The sequence below is a fragment of the Haliotis rufescens genome, unplaced genomic scaffold (genome assembly GCF_023055435.1).
Source record: "Haliotis rufescens isolate VD_foot unplaced genomic scaffold, xgHalRufe1.0.p SCAF_9, whole genome shotgun sequence".
Lineage (NCBI taxonomy): Eukaryota > Metazoa > Mollusca > Gastropoda > Lepetellida > Haliotidae > Haliotis > Haliotis rufescens.
In genome coordinates, this window is record NW_025964383.1 from 18432836 (window position 1) to 18450561 (window position 17726).

Consider the following 17726-nt stretch of genomic DNA (forward strand, 5'->3'; position numbering starts at 1 on the left):
ATTTCAAGACACTAAGTTAAAACTTCAAGATACTAACAGGAAATTTCCAGATACTAAGAAATTTTATCTTTTATCTTGAAATTTCAAGATCATTATCTTCAAAATTTCAACTTTTGTATCTTGAAATTTCAACATGGCAATTTGAAATTTCAAGTTACAATTTTAAAATTTCAACTTATTATCTTGAAATCTCAAGATCCTTCTTGAAATTTCAACGTAGTATCTTGAAATTTCATATAACATCTTGAAATTTCAAGTTAATATCTTGAAATTTCAAGAAAAAAGAAAGAAAACAAACGGCCCTAAAAGGCTTCCGTACAGATTTGTCAGCACCATACCCGTCGGTATTGTATCACCAAAGTGGTAAATGTCTTAAACATGCATCCATTCCTCCCGCATCAAGTGTAATTCGCCATGGTGTGCGTGAAATACTGTCCAAAGCGACGTTAAACCCAACTCACTCACTCACTCCTTCCTAGTTATCAAACTGTTGTTCATAATACAATTACCATATGTCACAGTGTAACGATCCACCGAGATGTCAAGTATTGTGTACAAATTAAACAATATTGCGCACTTGACTTTGAATTTTGGTCCATTTGAGACATACAGTTTTGGTTTAATTCTTTCATCTTCCCTCACGAGGCAAGCATTTTCACTCGCCTAGTTTAAGACTTTAGACGTATAGGCTAGTGGACACGCTTGTCTCGGAAGATGTAACTCTTAAGGCACTGCGTATTTCTATCAGGCCTATAGTCTGTCATTCAGACCCTGGAACAAACATATCCAATGAAGCCCATGCAAGTCTAGATTACAGGACCCGTGAAGATCCGGGGTAGAATACGTCTTCAGCAACCCATGCTTGCCGTAAAAGGCGACTATGCTTGTCGTAAGAGGCGACTAACGGGATCGGGTGGTCAAGCTCGCTGACTTGGTTGATGCATGTCATCGATCCAAATTGCTTGGATCGATGCTCGTGATATTAATCACTGGATTGTCTGGTCCAGACTCGATTATTTAAGGACCGCGGTCATATAGCTTGAATATTGCTGAGTGCGGCGTTAAACAACAAACCAACCAACCAACCAATCTAGATTAGAGCAGTATCTGAAAATGAAGGGAGTCTCTGGGCTCCTTTTTAGTATATGTTTACAAAGATAAATTAACAACTGTCTTTTTTTCTGTGAGATATGTTCATTTCAGAGACGAGATCTTAGTCTATAAGATTTCCCCCGCAACCCCCTCCTCCTTCACCCCCATCCCCTCATCTACTCTCACAAGACACCGGCGCTCGTGTGCTGTTCATTTTGAAATTACAATGTTTTCTAACCTCAGACAAATTAAACACAATAAACACATTTGTCATTAACCACAAATTACTGTCTTAAGATTGTACCTGATCATAGATAGTCTATGTGCGTGGAGTATGCCTGTTCGCGGCTTCTGAGGCTGTAATGAAGCGCTTCATCCCCATCCTCTGCCAGATACCATCTCTACTTACGTGCTAACACACCGACACCAATAAGCTCTCTGTTAAATTATTCTGCAATCCCTCGCAATATAAAGTAGGAAGATTTACGCTTTTTCAAAACGGAAATAACGCATATAGTCCTCAGGAATCCGTATCAAGGTTGACTTGATGGTTAAGACATAATCTTAAAACAATAAATTGCTCTATCATAAACCGTTTGGCATACGTCTTAACCATCTTCCTGAATTCGCCGGAAACTATGTACCCTGGCGCTTCACCTCCCTGGTGTGAAGGGATGGTGGAAGGACATACGGAAGTGATCAGGTCTAGCTTGGAAGGTTATATCACATCCGAGAAAGTAAAGAGTCCGGACGTTAATGTGAGTTGTTTGGCTACTATAAGGGACTATCTCACCGGGTGGCGGAGGAATTGGGCTGTAAACAGGCTGGTGGAACGCGCACACGTGCATTGTGCCTTGGATGGGTACTTAGTAGAAGGCGGTAAATCTGTGTCATGATTGTGGAAACATTTGTGCGTGGTTGGACTACAACGTTTACTGGTAATGATGAGCGATGGCGTGGCTAGGTGTTAAGAGCGTGATGGTAACTTAGCCTAATAATGGCACGCTTTGGAAATAGGGTACGTCATTTTATAGTATTATGGCGAGCTACGTCGACATCAGTTACCACGAGAAGGTGGTGTTGACTCAAATAACCGCCGAGGAATTCAGCAAATGAGTAATCCATCCAATACACTTGAAGACAGGGAGATGTGTATTTGACATCTCTGTGATCGCAGAACAGGTTTACAACCATTCGACCGACTAATTCTACATCCTACAGAAGAGACGAACTCGGAATAATTCGTTCTTTAGCAGAACATGACATGACAGGAATTTTTTTTAAAGCGAAAGCCTTAGTGGCTGAGTAGGTTAGATCGCTAAATTTATGTGATGGCTACTTGATGCCTCACTCTGAGAGAGTGGGTTCGAATCCCGGATAGGACCTAACCCCCAAAAGTACAAGAATTTGTACTTTACAAAGGCAGAGTTATCCCAAATATAACATGCGTTACATTTGACAACTTTCTAAATGACATTGTGTATGCACAGTTTTTCAGTTAGTTCAAAGAATATAAAATAACGGGGGGAAAAGGATACACCTGAAAATTAGATTTGACCATAAAAATAGAAACGTTTTCAAAACGTTACTAAGCTGAAAACAGTCCCCCGAAACACTGCAAAATTAAGGTGAGGTGAAATTGGGTTTAACGTCGCGTCCAAGATTATTGCACTTATATAGCGACGTGCATGCACGTGTATGTGTGTGTGTGGCTGCTTGTACTAGTCCGGACTGATGCCGATTTATAGTGCTAGCTCACTGAGATACCATGCCGCAGTTTAACATGAATACCCCACTCAGACACAGAATACTGACTCCGAGCCGACCAGTCCTTGTTTTAGCCCCTTAATGCCGAGCGCCAGACAGGGTAACAACAAGTACCATCTTTTAACGTCTTTTTGTATGACGCGGCCCGGGATCGAACCCCGGACCTTCCGCTCTCCGGGCGGACGCTCTACCACAAGACCACGGAGGCGGTCACTGCAAAATTAAGACCCAGAACACGACTATGATACCCGTATGAAATAATCACCGTCGAATAACCATTTCTTGTTTGTTTCGTTTTAGCCACTATTAAACATGGGTGTATATTTTCTTTTGTCCGGCTGTGTATATAGGTAGAAACGCATCTTCGTCCACACCGTGTAGATTCCGGGTATGAATACAGGGACCAGCAGCCCATATTTGTAGTAAGAGGCGACAAAATGGATCGGGTGTTTAGGTTTGGTCGATCGCATGTCATTATATCGAAGACGCCGGAATTCGCTAGACAGAGTTGCGTCCCTTTCGCACGCTAGGAACCTATGATCGTGGGTTAGAATACCAGTTCGCCCTTATTTGTTTTTTTTGTTTATCAGCACCATGCCTGTGTTCGCGGGTTTCACCAAAGTGGTGAACGTCTGAGGCCTGCATCACTTGGTGATTTCCTCCCACATCAAGCTGACACGCCGTGATGTAACTGAAAAACTGCCCAAAGCGGCGTTAAGTCCAACTCACTCACTCACTATCGGTTTGATAATGTTACATTACAGTTGAGTATTTCTCCATGCTTTTCTTACACTCCCGCCCCAAATGAGCGAGTTTTATCACTAGCATTACAATATCCATGACGACCCGGGAAGATCCGGGTAAGAATAGGTCTTCAGCGACTATACGTGCCATAAAAGAGGACTGTGCTTGGCATAAGAGGCGACTAACGGGATCAGCGGGTCGGACTCGATTATTAAAAGACGCCGTCATATAGCTGGAATATTGCTGAGTGCGGCGTTTAACAACAAACAAACAATACCCATGCCACAGCATGACAGGGGACACCAATGATGGTCTTCTCATAATGTAAGCATAAGATCGAACCCGTTACTTCAGCGCGACGTGCAAACGCTTTAACCACTGTGCTACCCGCTTTAGCATTACCCATTGGACAGTTGGATAATGGGTAATGCTTGATGCCTTAAGACCCCTGATTATCAGTCAATATCGGTCATGTGACTGGTTTCTCTTAAACAACCCTGTGTAAGTTTCGCGTCTGGACCCAACCACGCCAAAAGTCTACGCTATCTTGACTGGCAAATTCATCCGCGCCACAAATGTCAAGGCAGCAGTGTGTATTACGTCTTGAATGGATGTATAATTATGAAATGTCTCGGGACTAAGTTTTCTAGTAGCTTCCACAGCGGCACCGTTTCACAACGCTGGCGTCACACCATGATAGGTTTGAATGAATGGAACTATGTTTTATCTGGGGCGCTTCCGTGCCAGCGCCTCCGTCTGATAGGAAGGTGTGTGTTGCCACCTCCCCTGATGAACCACACAGGCAGGTTGGGACATCTCAGGGGAACTATCAACCCTGTGGAAACGCTTAGTAAATCACGAACTCGATAAAGAAATAGGTATTTATCTCGACTAGATTTGATATTCACACTGGCTTGTGTTATATCACACAAGATGCGGGGCGGTTGACTTCCGGTTGGAACGAAATCAACCTGGCAAAGGGTGATAATGAAATAGCATCTCGTGTTGGCAGCCTCAGAATCTAGAAAAACCTTAACTTATATTATCGTCGAATCCAACTTCCGTTACTGTTGAAATAACGGTCTATTTTCTCGAGAGATAACACATATGGTTACTTTTCGGCGATTAGCTTGAAATGTAAAACAGATTCCCGTCCTTGCATGTCTCCGTTACATATCATCTACTATTAGGTCATATCGAAAACCTCACGATATTTTTTTTTTATCGTTTTCGGTATCGTTATGCGAACCTATATTCATATATTTTAAAAACATCATTGACCGGAGATCACTGAACAGAGATACACTGCTGGACAAAAGATAGTGGCTAAACAATAAAACAAACCATAAATGGTTAATCGACGGTGATGTATTTGATAAGGGTATCAAAGATGTGTTTTCGACTTTGAGTTTGCCGTGTTTTGCAGTTACTGTTTTCAGCCTAGTAACGTTTTGAAACGTTTGTAAGTTTTTGGTCAAATTCAATTTTCAGGTGTATACTTTCTTTTGCCCGGCAGTATACTTACAATATGTATGGTCATAGTAACTTGATGGTAGATTGAACTAAGAAACAATACTGAGCCGATACAAAATATACCCCTCACTATATATTTATTTTTTTATCGGCCCAGGATTGCCCTATGCTGTTATCATTTACAATCTACCACCAGGCTCGTCGATTTGGTTGATAAGTGTTTGTTCTCAAAATATCAACTGGGGCGTTGGGGTAGTCTAGTGGTTAATGCGTTCGCTCGTCTCGACAAAGACCTTGGTTCGATTCCCTACATGGTAACAATGTGGGAAGACCAGTTCTGGTGTCCCCCCGCCATGATGTTGCTGTAGAATCAACCAACCTATTATTTACAGACCGCTGAGACATATCTGACAAATTGCTGACTGTAGTATACTGAGTATACACACTCCACGCACCTTCGGGACTCGTGAGTGCAAGAGTGAGTGAGCAAGCGAGTGAGTAGTGTTTTACGCCGCTCTTAGCAACATTCCAACAATATCACGGCGGGGAACACCACAAATGGGCTTCACATATTGTACCTATGTCGGGAATCGAACCCGGGTCTTCGGCGTGACGAGCGAACGTTTTAACCACTTAGCTACCCGACCGCCCCGAAATTAAGTAGAAACGATCTTCATGTGGTTTGTTGTTTAACGCTGAACACAGCAATATTCCAGCTATATGACGCCTGTCAGTAATTAATCGAGTCTGGACCAGGCAATCCAGTGATCGATCCACGCAATGAGCATCGATCTAGGCAATTGGGATAAGATGACATGCATCAACCAAGTCAGCGAGCCTGACCACCCGATCCCGTTACTCGCCTCTTACGACAAGCATTGTTTGCTGAAGACCTCTTCTAACCCGGATCTTCACGGGTCCGATGTACCTGTGAAGGATGTTTCATGTCACAAGTATATTTTCCAGATGACCTTGACCTTATTATCAAAGGATGAAGGACTGGCACAAGGTCATGGGCAACACCCGCATGGAGAAAGAGATGTAACGCCCTTCCTAGCGACCTGAAGCACTAGCTTCTCGCAATTTGTCAACGCCTTTGGAGACAGGGCCCATTGAATGGTCGAACCAGACAGTCCCGTGGCAATGTCGGTATATATATATGCATGTCACTGTTTGATAACCACTTCCTACGACGCAAAAGATCACATTTCGTTACATGGGTTGGGTGACTTACCATCGGAGACGCTCCATCCCGTGACTTCCCTTGCCGTTGCTAATCGGAACTTCCCGCCGTGGGCACTCGCCGAGATCGAGGTGATCCGAGAACTTCCGAATGTACTCAAAGGCCGTTATGTCCATCATTCCCGAGGCGGCCCTGAATTTAATAGAAACAATTTTTGTCAAAAGTGCAGATAGGCTCTGTGTAAAAAATGTCTTTCTTAAATTAAAATTAACATCTTTATTTGGCAACTGGGCATAAATACGGGACTTTTAAGTCTATCTGAGGATTTGTTCTGCCCCGCGCCATGATTTGACTGGTTATTAAGTGCGAGTGTCTTAACGACTACCTTTACATCAACACGTTCATCATTCGTGAGTCAATACATGTTTTGTAGCATCGTTTAACATATATGTACAAAATATATTCAAATGAGTTCAAATAATACTACTGTCACAAAAGGCCTTGTTTAAATGTGGATTTTCGAAATATGTGCCATTTCAGGTAGGAGCTAAGAACTAAGAAAATAACTAATTAAAAATTATAAAAATAATTCAGAATATGTTTTTGTGTAGTGCACATTACGTCACACAAGATCGGTCAAACAGAGTTGGATCTGTTGAATACGTTTTTATCTCAACTGAAATTCCTGGACCATAAAATTGTGGCCACTAAAAGAGTGAGTGAGTGAGGTTTTACGCCGCTTTTAGCAATATTCCAGCAATATCACGGCGGGGGCACCACAAATGGGCTTCACACATTGTACCATGTTAGGAATCGAACCCAGGCCTTCGGCGTGACGAGCGAACGCTTTAACCACTTAGCTACCCGACCTCCCCGCCGCTGAAAGAATTTTGAATAAGCGCTCCAGAAAATCGCCGCCTGCAAATGTATGGATTTATTAGAAAGCTTATAATACAAAAAAAAAACCCGTTAATTTTGTTTATCGACATCGGGGATTCTGACCTTTCCATCACAGCTAGTAGCAGCCTGTTGATAGCAATGCCGCAGAGCACCTGACATGTTTTAATAATCAACCCTATTGAGCTAATAAACACATATCTCATTCTCTCATCATGACAACGGGGCGTACTCATCGACTCATAACAAACCATAAAATTAGAAACAGAACGATTGTTGAAGGTCCTATCTTTTCAACTCGCTGAATCCCCGAACTAATTATATTCACACGTTGATCTAAATGCGAAGGTTGAATAAGCGATATCCATTTGGGAATCTTCAAAGCTCTGTATTTAAACCATTCTATTACAACCATTTGCAAGCCTTTAAATTCAGAGGTGTATTTATTTGCTGTCGGGGAGGCCGTGTGGCTTAAGTGGAAACGGCTCCTGTCACGTTATGAGGTGTCTGTCAGTGAGAACGCCAACTCGTACACTCCACAGAACTTCGACCCTCGCCTGTCCCCATATGCATCTCTAGCTGCACTGTGTCACACACAGACTTGCACAAGTCTCTAAGGCAATAATTATTTGTTTGAATCATAATTTCTAGATTATGTAAATAATAAGAAACAAGTCGTCCCTATAAGAGACTGGGGTCCGCATAACTAGACTTGCCTATTAGGAGGATAGAATTACTACACATCCTTGGACTTTTCTTTGAGTACAGCCTTGGAGCAAGGCTACGTCACACATTCAGGATGAGGATGACGAATTTTATAAACACTAACCCCTAGCCTTTATAGCATCAATACTTTCAGAGCTTTATCATAATAGCTGGGATCACGCACGCACAGTCAGCATCAAAGCTTGTGATAACATAGCACTGACGAGAAACAATTTGCTGTGAGAATGTTTTAGGAATATGCGTAGTTCGGTTTCATTTGCGATTTTCGTTTCGCAAACAGAAAATGAGTTTCTATTGCAAGCATTAATCATACATTGAAAAGGACTAAACGCGTTTATGACTTAATAACGACTATTATGACAACTGGTGATTAAACTGAAATAAATTTAACTGCGATGTCGGATCTGGAAAAGGGTCACGGCTTTCCCCACCCACCATTTTGTTATAAATATGGCGTGAGAAATTTTGACCTCGTTGACGGTATTTCCTATATTCTATAGTTATTCAAGTCACATCCGTTGGGAAATAAAGATCCGGTTTGGCTACGTCATTTAATTATTATCTCATACGTGACACCAAAAAATTCAAATCCGAGGTATTCTCAGAAATCAAGTTAATACGCGAATGAAGTCGAATGAATGACGCAACGTCCAAGCGTTTAAGTTAATTGACTGTCAGGGCTTAGACAGTTCTAGACTCTCCATCCCGGGCGAGTTCTAAACCATTAAGGCATACCAGGGCAGATTTTCATTGTTTTCGTGACACTGGGGTCTGAGAGATCATATATATCTCCTGTAATACTTGAGATATAAAACTGAGGCGAGGCACGTCGGTAAACTCCGCCTGTCTACGCGGACCACGTGACTGCGAGGTCATGTGATGTAGGTTCAGGTCCCTTAATGATCTGTAACTTAAGACGTGTCGGTTATTTAATTTCCTTCAGCGTTTTGCTGTGACTCGTGCTCTATGCTTGCTATGACGGCTCTTGAATTGCGTTGATTAATTAGAAATGTAGGTAGAATGATTTTAAAATTACACTCCAGTTGTTGATGATGTGTCTTGGGAAATTAATTTTAATGAATGAGATTTCAAATTCATTGACTGATTCTGTAGAACACGCGTCGTGGAGCGCCATGTTTTCTCGTAATATATAGCCTGTCTCACAGTCCCTGAACCACATTATTTTCCCTTCCGCCCAGTCCTGTCCGTAATGCAAAAGTCCTAAATGAAGCAAGTCTAGATTTTCTGGGTTTAGAATCTCCCTTCTTACACGGCCTCCTTTACAATTTAAATGGAGTTATTTGGTTCTATCATAATTATGTATTTTCAGAGACTAAGCGTGAGTCTCGGCAATATACTGTAAAGGTTGCCTGCATACAGTTATTATATATGTAAAGACTAGAACCGACAAGCGACAGCAAAGAGAGCGATGGCACTGACGTATTGTCATACACAACTGTCACGCTGACATGAAACTTGTCTTAAATATACCTCGGATGAATTTCTTAAAGTTTGTTTCCTTATTAAATCATATTTAGATAGTGGTAAATAGAAACCTGAAAAATATAGAGCGTGAAAGCGTATATATTGTACATTCAACGACATATTTGTCCCGACATTATCATATTCAATAAAGTCCAAGGCACGAATCTGCGAATCTGGGAATTTGCGAATCTGGGAATTTGCGAATCTGGGAATCCGGAATGTGTCTGGGTGACGTGTCTAAAATGAGTGAGTGAGTGAGTGAGTTGGTTTTAACGCCGTTTTTTTAACAGTATTAGTTATATCACGGCGTGTCATCTTAATGTGGGAGGAAAGCCCGAATTGATGCAGGTCCCAGACGTTTAACACTTCGGCGAAACCCACGAGCACGGGTATGGTGCTGACAAACCTAGAAACATGATCGCGGCGAACCGGGATTCGAACCCACAATCATAGGTTTCTGGCGTGCCCAAGGGACGCAACTCTGCACAGCGAATCGCGGCGCCCTAGACCCGTGCCCCCGACGTGTCTAAAAAAGATTCTGTTACCGAAAACTGTACCCAGGGTAACAACAAATCGTTCACATGGTATGATGAGACTGGGATTCCAGGACAAGCTACTAGATGTCCCAGAATATACCCTCCAGCCAGTCGGTTTTGTAAAAAGTGTTCCTCAAAGAGACCATTTTGTTGTTACCATCCCTTAGACTTGTGTACGTTATATCCGTGTTCGACATATCCGAAGATGAGTATTTGTGCAATGTGTATGAAGTCCGGACAGCACATACCCCCACCCCTCACGCCCTCTCCATCCCACGCAACAACGTAAGTTGAACATAACGTCGGTAGCTCCCGTAAGAAAGTAGATAACGTGCGACTATAATGGGATCTTCTTTTCCACCTTCTCAAGTGTTAAGGTTTTATGACCTCTTTTAAACCGTGTATATAGTATAGCGTTTTTAAGTGTTAACTGTCTCGCAAACGCACCTCGTTGTAGATATGTTGGCACCACTGGACGTGCAACGTGCTTGGGCTATTATTTTGTACTTAGACTTGCACAAGTCTCCAAGGAAATGATGCTTCGTTTAACATATAATTCCTTTTGCAATAAATAAATAAATATTGTCCCAATAAAGACTGACGTCCTGTATTGTCCGTTTATGTAGAATTACCATTTTAAGGATGCAATTACTATACATCCATGAACATTCATAAAAGCCTTGGAGCAAGGCTATGTTGCAAAGTGACGAATCGTTCGTTTCAGCCTGCGACTGGTGTGAATCGTAAATCAGGCTCTTGCATTTGAAGTTTAATTTTCAAATATGTGGGTTTTAAAAAAATATTTCTAGATAATATTATGACAGGTAACTTATAACACGGTTCTCTTTTCTAAGGATCGGGTTAATGCCGTAGTTTAGCACCATCACAACTCTGTAACGGCATCAGGGAGCATGGTTGTTTGGTTGTTGGTTGGTTTGTTGTTTAACGCCGCACTCAGCAATATTCCAGCTATATGACGTCGGTCTGTATATAATCGAGTCTGGACCAGACAACCCAGTGATTGAGATCATGAGCAGCGATCCACGCAATTGGGATCGATGACATGTATCAACCAAGTCAGCGAGCCTGACAACCCGATCCCGTTAGTCGCCTTTTACGACAAGCATAGTCGCCTTTTACGGCAAGCATGGGTTGCTGAAGACCTATTCTACCCCGGAATCTTCACGGGTCGGGAGCATGGATGGGGGTGTAAGGCCTTGCTGCATGTCTTCCGTGTCACAACGCTTTGGTGGCATCAGGGCGACTATACCAGACCCTCATTGTTGTTGCAGTGAAGCCAACACCGTATTTCAGATATATAAGGCTGTAAGATTAAACTATGTGAATCCACATGCGACATTTATCCAACCGAATACGAGAATGGTACTGACAGACGGAATCATATTCAGCTAGAATCTGAGATTCGAAGTCACAATCAGCGGACCCTGGCAAGGTAAAGGGAAGTAACTCTTCACAGTGAGAAATTATGCACATCTTGTCCCGGAGAAAGTCGCACTGCGGGCACTTTGAGGATACCACTGAGAGGTTGAATGTCTCCTATTAACAAGCTTGTAAAAGCACAAGGACAAGCATACATCACTGCAAAACATAATAACCAACACCCGGCTAATCTGGCTGGCGTTATGCCCCCGACTGTCCAAAACGTTTGATGAAATTGATAATATCGACGCATGTTTACGGACGCTTTGTTCAAATAAACACTGACAGCCTGTTCGTTTGAAATCGCCGGGGGTAGACTGTTTCTGGTTGGCATTTTGTGATGCGAATGTCATTAAGGGGCAACTGCAAGCGTAACTTTCCATGCTGAACAAGTACAAACAGGCTCATGATATCGTCCTGCCTTGCCCAGATCTGCTATCTAACAGAGTCTGCTATCCTCTGCACCGCGAGGCCCGAAGACAACTGATGCCATTGTTTGTAAATACCATGGTGCTAGCTCTACGAGCGCCAGCTAACAATAGCTTGTGGCATGTTTCGAGATCCACCTTGTCTGTACCTTCATCAAATAGGCCTCGGCGCTGGCTTGTTTATACAGAGTCTGTTCGTCATTGCAGTGAATTATGGACATATTGTTCCCACTACAACTTCTACTACGGCTGCTACTACGTCAACTACACCCCGCTGTCGTAGTATTTCTCTTTCTACTATGAGCGTCTACTGCAGCGTCTGCTCTGACATAGACTACCACTTCCACAACTACTCCATTATTGTAACGTCTACTCCTGTTACCTCATCCTCCCCTGTTACGTCACCTACTGCTGATATTTTCACAACTACGCAACTACTCTTTGAATCTACTCGAAGAATTTCCACTACTAATATTTATGCTGCTTCAGCGTTTAATTCTACAAAATCTACCAGTGTTAACTATTACATAAACATCAACTGTTCTGCCACTGCTTCTATTTCTGCTTCACCAGCAACTGCTTCTTTGTTTGTTTGTTGTTTAACGCCGCACTCCGCAATATTTCAGCTATGTGACGGCGGTCTGTGAATAATCGAATCTGGACCAGACAATCCAGTGATGGGCATCATGAGCATCGAACTACGCAATTGGGATACGATGATATGCATCAATCTTCACGGAATACATCTGCTATGCTGCTGAAGCTGGGGACACAGAAGCCTCTGTCGCCTAAGGCGACGTAACACGGTCTGCATTACTGCGTGCCAGAATCCTATGATTGTGGGTTCGAATCCCATATTCGCCCTGATAATGATTCTTGGTTTGTCCTACTAACCCCACGAAGCTTGTGGGTCTCACCATGGCGGTAGAGACCGAAATCATTTCAGGGTTCCCTTCGCCATCAAGCCAGCTGACCCGCCGTGAGATAACCGAGGCAAGGGAGTTAACTGACTATAAAAGTACATTTTCCACCCTTGCCGAACTAGGCTGAAATCGATCGTAGCGCCACCAGTGCCTACTACAAGTTATGTCCCATCTATGTCCCTCCTGTTGGCCAATCAGATTCCACCTCTCATATCACGTCCATTTGCTTCAAATAAAATGGCGGCGCCCAGTCAAGACGATCTGATCGATAATCAAGATCTATATTGCAATAAAACGGGTCTTATCCTCGAAGAGCATCAAATCACGTGAGCACCTCGACTAAAAACATGATTTGGAAAATATCTGTCGACGTTCGGTTGACGGTTCAAATGCTCTGCAAATCCTGCAATCGACCGAAAATCCGACCTGATGTCGATTACCGGCGATTTTGATTGGACTATCCTAGACTCGTTAGTCCAGCCTAAATATAACTCATGAAGCATGATGTGGTTAAAGGGTCGAAAGAAAATCTTACAATTGTCACGTCTGAGGCCGGGGTTCGATTCCCCACATGGGTACAAGATATGAAGCCCATTTCTGGTGTACTCGACGTGATATTGCTTGAATGTTGCTGAAAACGGCGTAAAATAATATTCACTCACTCGACATGTACTACAACGTCGGCGACTACGTAAAACATATCAAACCACGTCACTTCAACTGCATGTTATTATCTCAGGCGAATACACGTGCTGATGAGCCCCCTCGTATCTGCCCAATCTGCCACGTCCTCTGCTCCATCAGCTACTACAGCTACTACTGCCACGATGTTGTATATTGTTATTACTATTGTAACAGATATACATTTTCCCCTCTCTACAACATCCAGTTAATTGTTACGTTAATACTACGAGATCTTCTATTAGAACTTTGTCTGCTAATTTTCTCTTCCATCTGCTGATACGATGTCGACTATGACTGCATATTGATATATTGAGTACTATCACAGCAAAATAATCATCTGGGACTACGTCCGATGTTGCCGACACATCAACGTCTACATCAACATCGTCGTCTGCACGTAAGAGGTCGGTTATTTGATATCAGGGGTTGGGGATGGGGTGGGCTTGTTTTGTGGGGTGTTTATAATATATTCTGTTATCGAAAATTGTCTTCAGGCCAACAACAAATCCTTCACACGCCATGCTGAACGTTCTGACAAAGAGTATGCAGTGGGTGATTTACTCTACGTATTCTACCAAAATAAACTCAAGACCTTCCCGATGACAGATTAACTGTAGTAATGTGAGTGAGTATAGTTTTACGCCGCTTTTAGCCATATTCCGCAATATCACGGCGGGGGACACACGAAATGGGCTTCACACATTGTAACCATGTGGGGAATCGAACCCGGGCCTTCGACGTGACGAGCGAACACTTTAACCACTAGGCTACCCCGCCGCCTTTTAGTAATATGAAAGAATCAAGTGGTTCTTAACCGTTGTTTTGAGTAGAATATATGAATATGGAAATTTGTCAGTATTCAGCCTCCATGACTGTGAGTGGGAAGATACCAAAAGTGTAACACTTTTTGGTTGTATCACACCTATTTTTGAAGACATGGGCATCGGTTGCTGGTCAACTCCAGGTGTACAGAAGAAAAAAAATCAGCTCAAGGAACCTACAAGCAGTACTGTATACTTATACACTGCAATAATGTCATTTGTACCGTGCTTGTGAATTCACAATACTATTGTTCACATATTGTTCTATACAGTAAAGTACGTTTATAACGAATACGCTTTAAACGAACTGACGGATATAACGAACTGATTTTTTTGTCCCGACTATTTGCTATTGTTATACTGTATATATATGCTTATAACGAACTACGGTTATAACAAACTAAAGTTAGTGGTCCCTTTGAGTTCGTTATAACCGTAGTTTACTGTTATTTAATGTAACTACAATGTACTTCCCGTGGTTTAATTAAATAAAGACTATGTACAAAGTACGGCACAGATAAGGAAATGACTTCAGCGAATAAATCGACAAGTAAAATTCATTTATTTGTTTGTTCATTCTTCCTTCCTTCCTTCCTTCACTCAAATAACCAAACGTAGCTGTGATTCAATACGGATAGAATGGGTCATGTCCTGCCAGGATTTTCATTGTAGAGATGGCCTGTTTTACACTTGCTTACTGAACATAATCAGTGTATTTGTACTGTTTTCTGCGACTGGTATATCACACCTTATATACTTACCCATAAAGAATTACATACTGCCTTGTTATCGTCAAGTCGAGTTTATCCCTTTGTGAGAGTACCTCATCCAGGGCACCCGTGACTAGTGTACGTCACAATATGGTGTGACCGTCTCCGTGGTGTAGTGGTAGAGCGTCCGCCCGGAGAGCGGAAGGTCCGGGGTTCGATCCCCGGCCGCATCATACCAAAAGACGTTAAAAGATGGTACTTGTTGTTACCCTGTCTGGCGCTCGGCATTAAGGGGCTAAAACAAGGACTGGTCGGCTCGGAGTCAGTATACTGTGTCTGAGTGGGATATTCATGTTAAACTGCGGCATGGTATCTCAGTGGGCTAGCACTATAAATCGGCATCAGTCCGGACTAGTACAAGCAGCCACACAAACACACACACGTACATGCCTGTCGCTATATAAGTACAATAATCTTGGACGCGACGTTAAACCCCATTTCACCTCACCTCACCTCACAATATGGTGTACGATAAGCAGACGACATTAACCGCCATGTTTAGGACTTTTGTTACCCCTCGTTTCAATATCACTTTACCAACCAGACATTGTGAAACTTATTTGTTTCATAATACACCTGTTTACGTCACGCCGACATCGTTAAAACGATGAGTAATGGACCTTGAACTCCGGTGCAATTCGCAGGAAATGGCCCTATGTGGAAGGATTTTGTGTTGTAATAAAACTGTCAGCTGGTCAGCAATGTGTGGTCAGTAGACATTCCCGAGTTCCCCACCCACTGCACATCTTGACACACACAGTATCATATAACGATAAAGAAACAAATCTAGTGTCTTGCCAGTACATGAGAGGAACTAAGTATTCGTCTCAAATTTATATTGTATTCACATGAAAATCTACATTTTGGTCAAATTTGACCTGCTATCTAATGGAGTGTGACAGCCACTGTCTGTAAACAGGACAGTGCCATGCTGTAGGCGATCTGGAGCAGCGGTCTCAGATTACTTGCTTTTCAAATACTTTCTTCTTTCACAGGACTATATACATACCAAAATCAATTTCAAAATAATTTGACATTGTTCATCGGAGATATTTACCGTAGCACAAATTTTCATTTGTAGTATATTTATGTAATTAATACAATTTAATTACTTAATATTTCTAATTAACAAAAATATCGGTTTCGTTCCGTGTCTACGATTATATAGGAATTAGACCGGTTGATCACGGTAAACGTGGTATTGTCTCACAGTGGGATAGTTGAACACATGTGACAAGTCAATCCTTAGTCACAAGATAACGTGTCAACCTGTTTCCGTCTAAAAAACGCGAGTATTTATGAATCACAAATACAGAATACCCTGTCGTCTGCTGTGGAGGTCACGTGACTTACCTTGCCATCAGTGCTAAAGCGAGTGTGGTGAGAAGTACACGCGTTGCCATGGTATTCGTGTCCGTTGTTCGCGTACCCCTCCGTTTAGGAAGCACCATATCCCGTGTATCACCCGGCTCACACTGCTACACCATGGGCTAGCCGCATCAATTTATACCACGCAATCTCATAAGTGAGGTGTGCGCGTGCGCAGGACAGGATGCACTTCGGAGCAGACTCTTGGCACCGCCGTGACGTGTGTTGAATCGTCTGCTACACCAGGTACAGCACGTGCGGCGGGAAACTGGACACAAGCGCCGCTCCCTCCCCTCTCCCCCCGCTCTGGTTTAGATGCTGCGGTTAAGATGCACTTTTCAACTAGCTCCAGTTATATCGCGGTTGGTGTGTCGCGGCGATGCAGTTGATAGCTCTACACATTTATAGCTCCGGGATTGGCTCGTACTTGCCATGGATTGAGCAACGTTCCTAGAAGTTTGAGGCCTGGTCGTAGGGCACTTAAACTATCTGGCAGGGTAGGGGTGGGGGTCGAGCTAGGTGAGAACCCATGCTAATTGCAAGACTGACAGGGCACGTGCAAACGAACGCTAGCACCAACAGGTGTCCCTTTTCCCTGAGCTCTGTCGGTCCAAGGTTAAACATGTGTCGGTTAAGCTTATCCTTTGCCATACGGTAATGCTCTCACGGGGGTAAATGGATGCAGAAGAGATTTGAGAGTGGTTAGTTCCGGTGATTTGTTTCTTTTGAAGATGAAGTGCGTCCTTTGTCTTGATTCCGTTAGTTGGTTGAGAGCGCGAACAATTGTGTATGTAGATTTAGCGCTGCCATTGCTTTGGGTTTCTTTGAAGAATTTTGTTTATTAAATCTCGCTGTACAAAGTGGGTTGATAATTAACCCATCCTTCACCTGACGTATCATTCTTAACGTGTCTGCACAACCATTTGGGGTTAAGATGCACCAGGACGCCTAGTGCTCTAAATTAAGACGTGTTCATTACTTGCTAGACATGGCTAGGGGGTTGGTTCAAGGAAATGTGCTGATAAAATAAACGGTCACAACCATCGTCAGGTTATTCGCATAGTTTTCAAATTCACGCTTGTTTAAGAGTTCATGTAAGCGTTTTTGGTTTAAAAAAATAATAATAATCGAATCTGGACCAGAAAAGCTAGTGCTATCATGAGCATCGATGTACGCAATTGGGATACGATGACATGACATGAACCACGTCAGCCAGCCCGACCACCGATGCCGTTAGCAGCCTCTTACGACATTTCTCTCGGCGAATAGCTGCAAAAGTGCGCACTTATTCACTTACGACAAACGGGTTTGCTGATGACCTAACCCGGATATTCCCGGGGGATTAGGGTTACAGAGTTGTAGAGATGGGTAAATAATTCATATTGTGTA

The 17726-nt window shown here is 42.8% G+C and overlaps 1 protein-coding gene across 1 annotated transcript in view; it reads right to left on the reverse strand.

Moving 5' to 3' along the window:
- LOC124145958 overlaps window positions 1–16585 on the reverse strand; it is a 30854-nt gene extending 14269 nt beyond the window's left edge. The window contains exons 1-2 of the mRNA XM_046515949.2: window positions 16323–16585; window positions 6311–6451 (exon numbers count right to left, since the gene is read on the reverse strand). Of these exons, the coding sequence (XP_046371905.1) occupies window positions 6311–6451; window positions 16323–16420 (239 nt within the window). The 5' untranslated portion in view covers window positions 16421–16585. The remainder of the gene's footprint in view (window positions 1–6310; window positions 6452–16322) is intronic.
- Window positions 16586–17726: the final 1141 nt, after the last annotated feature.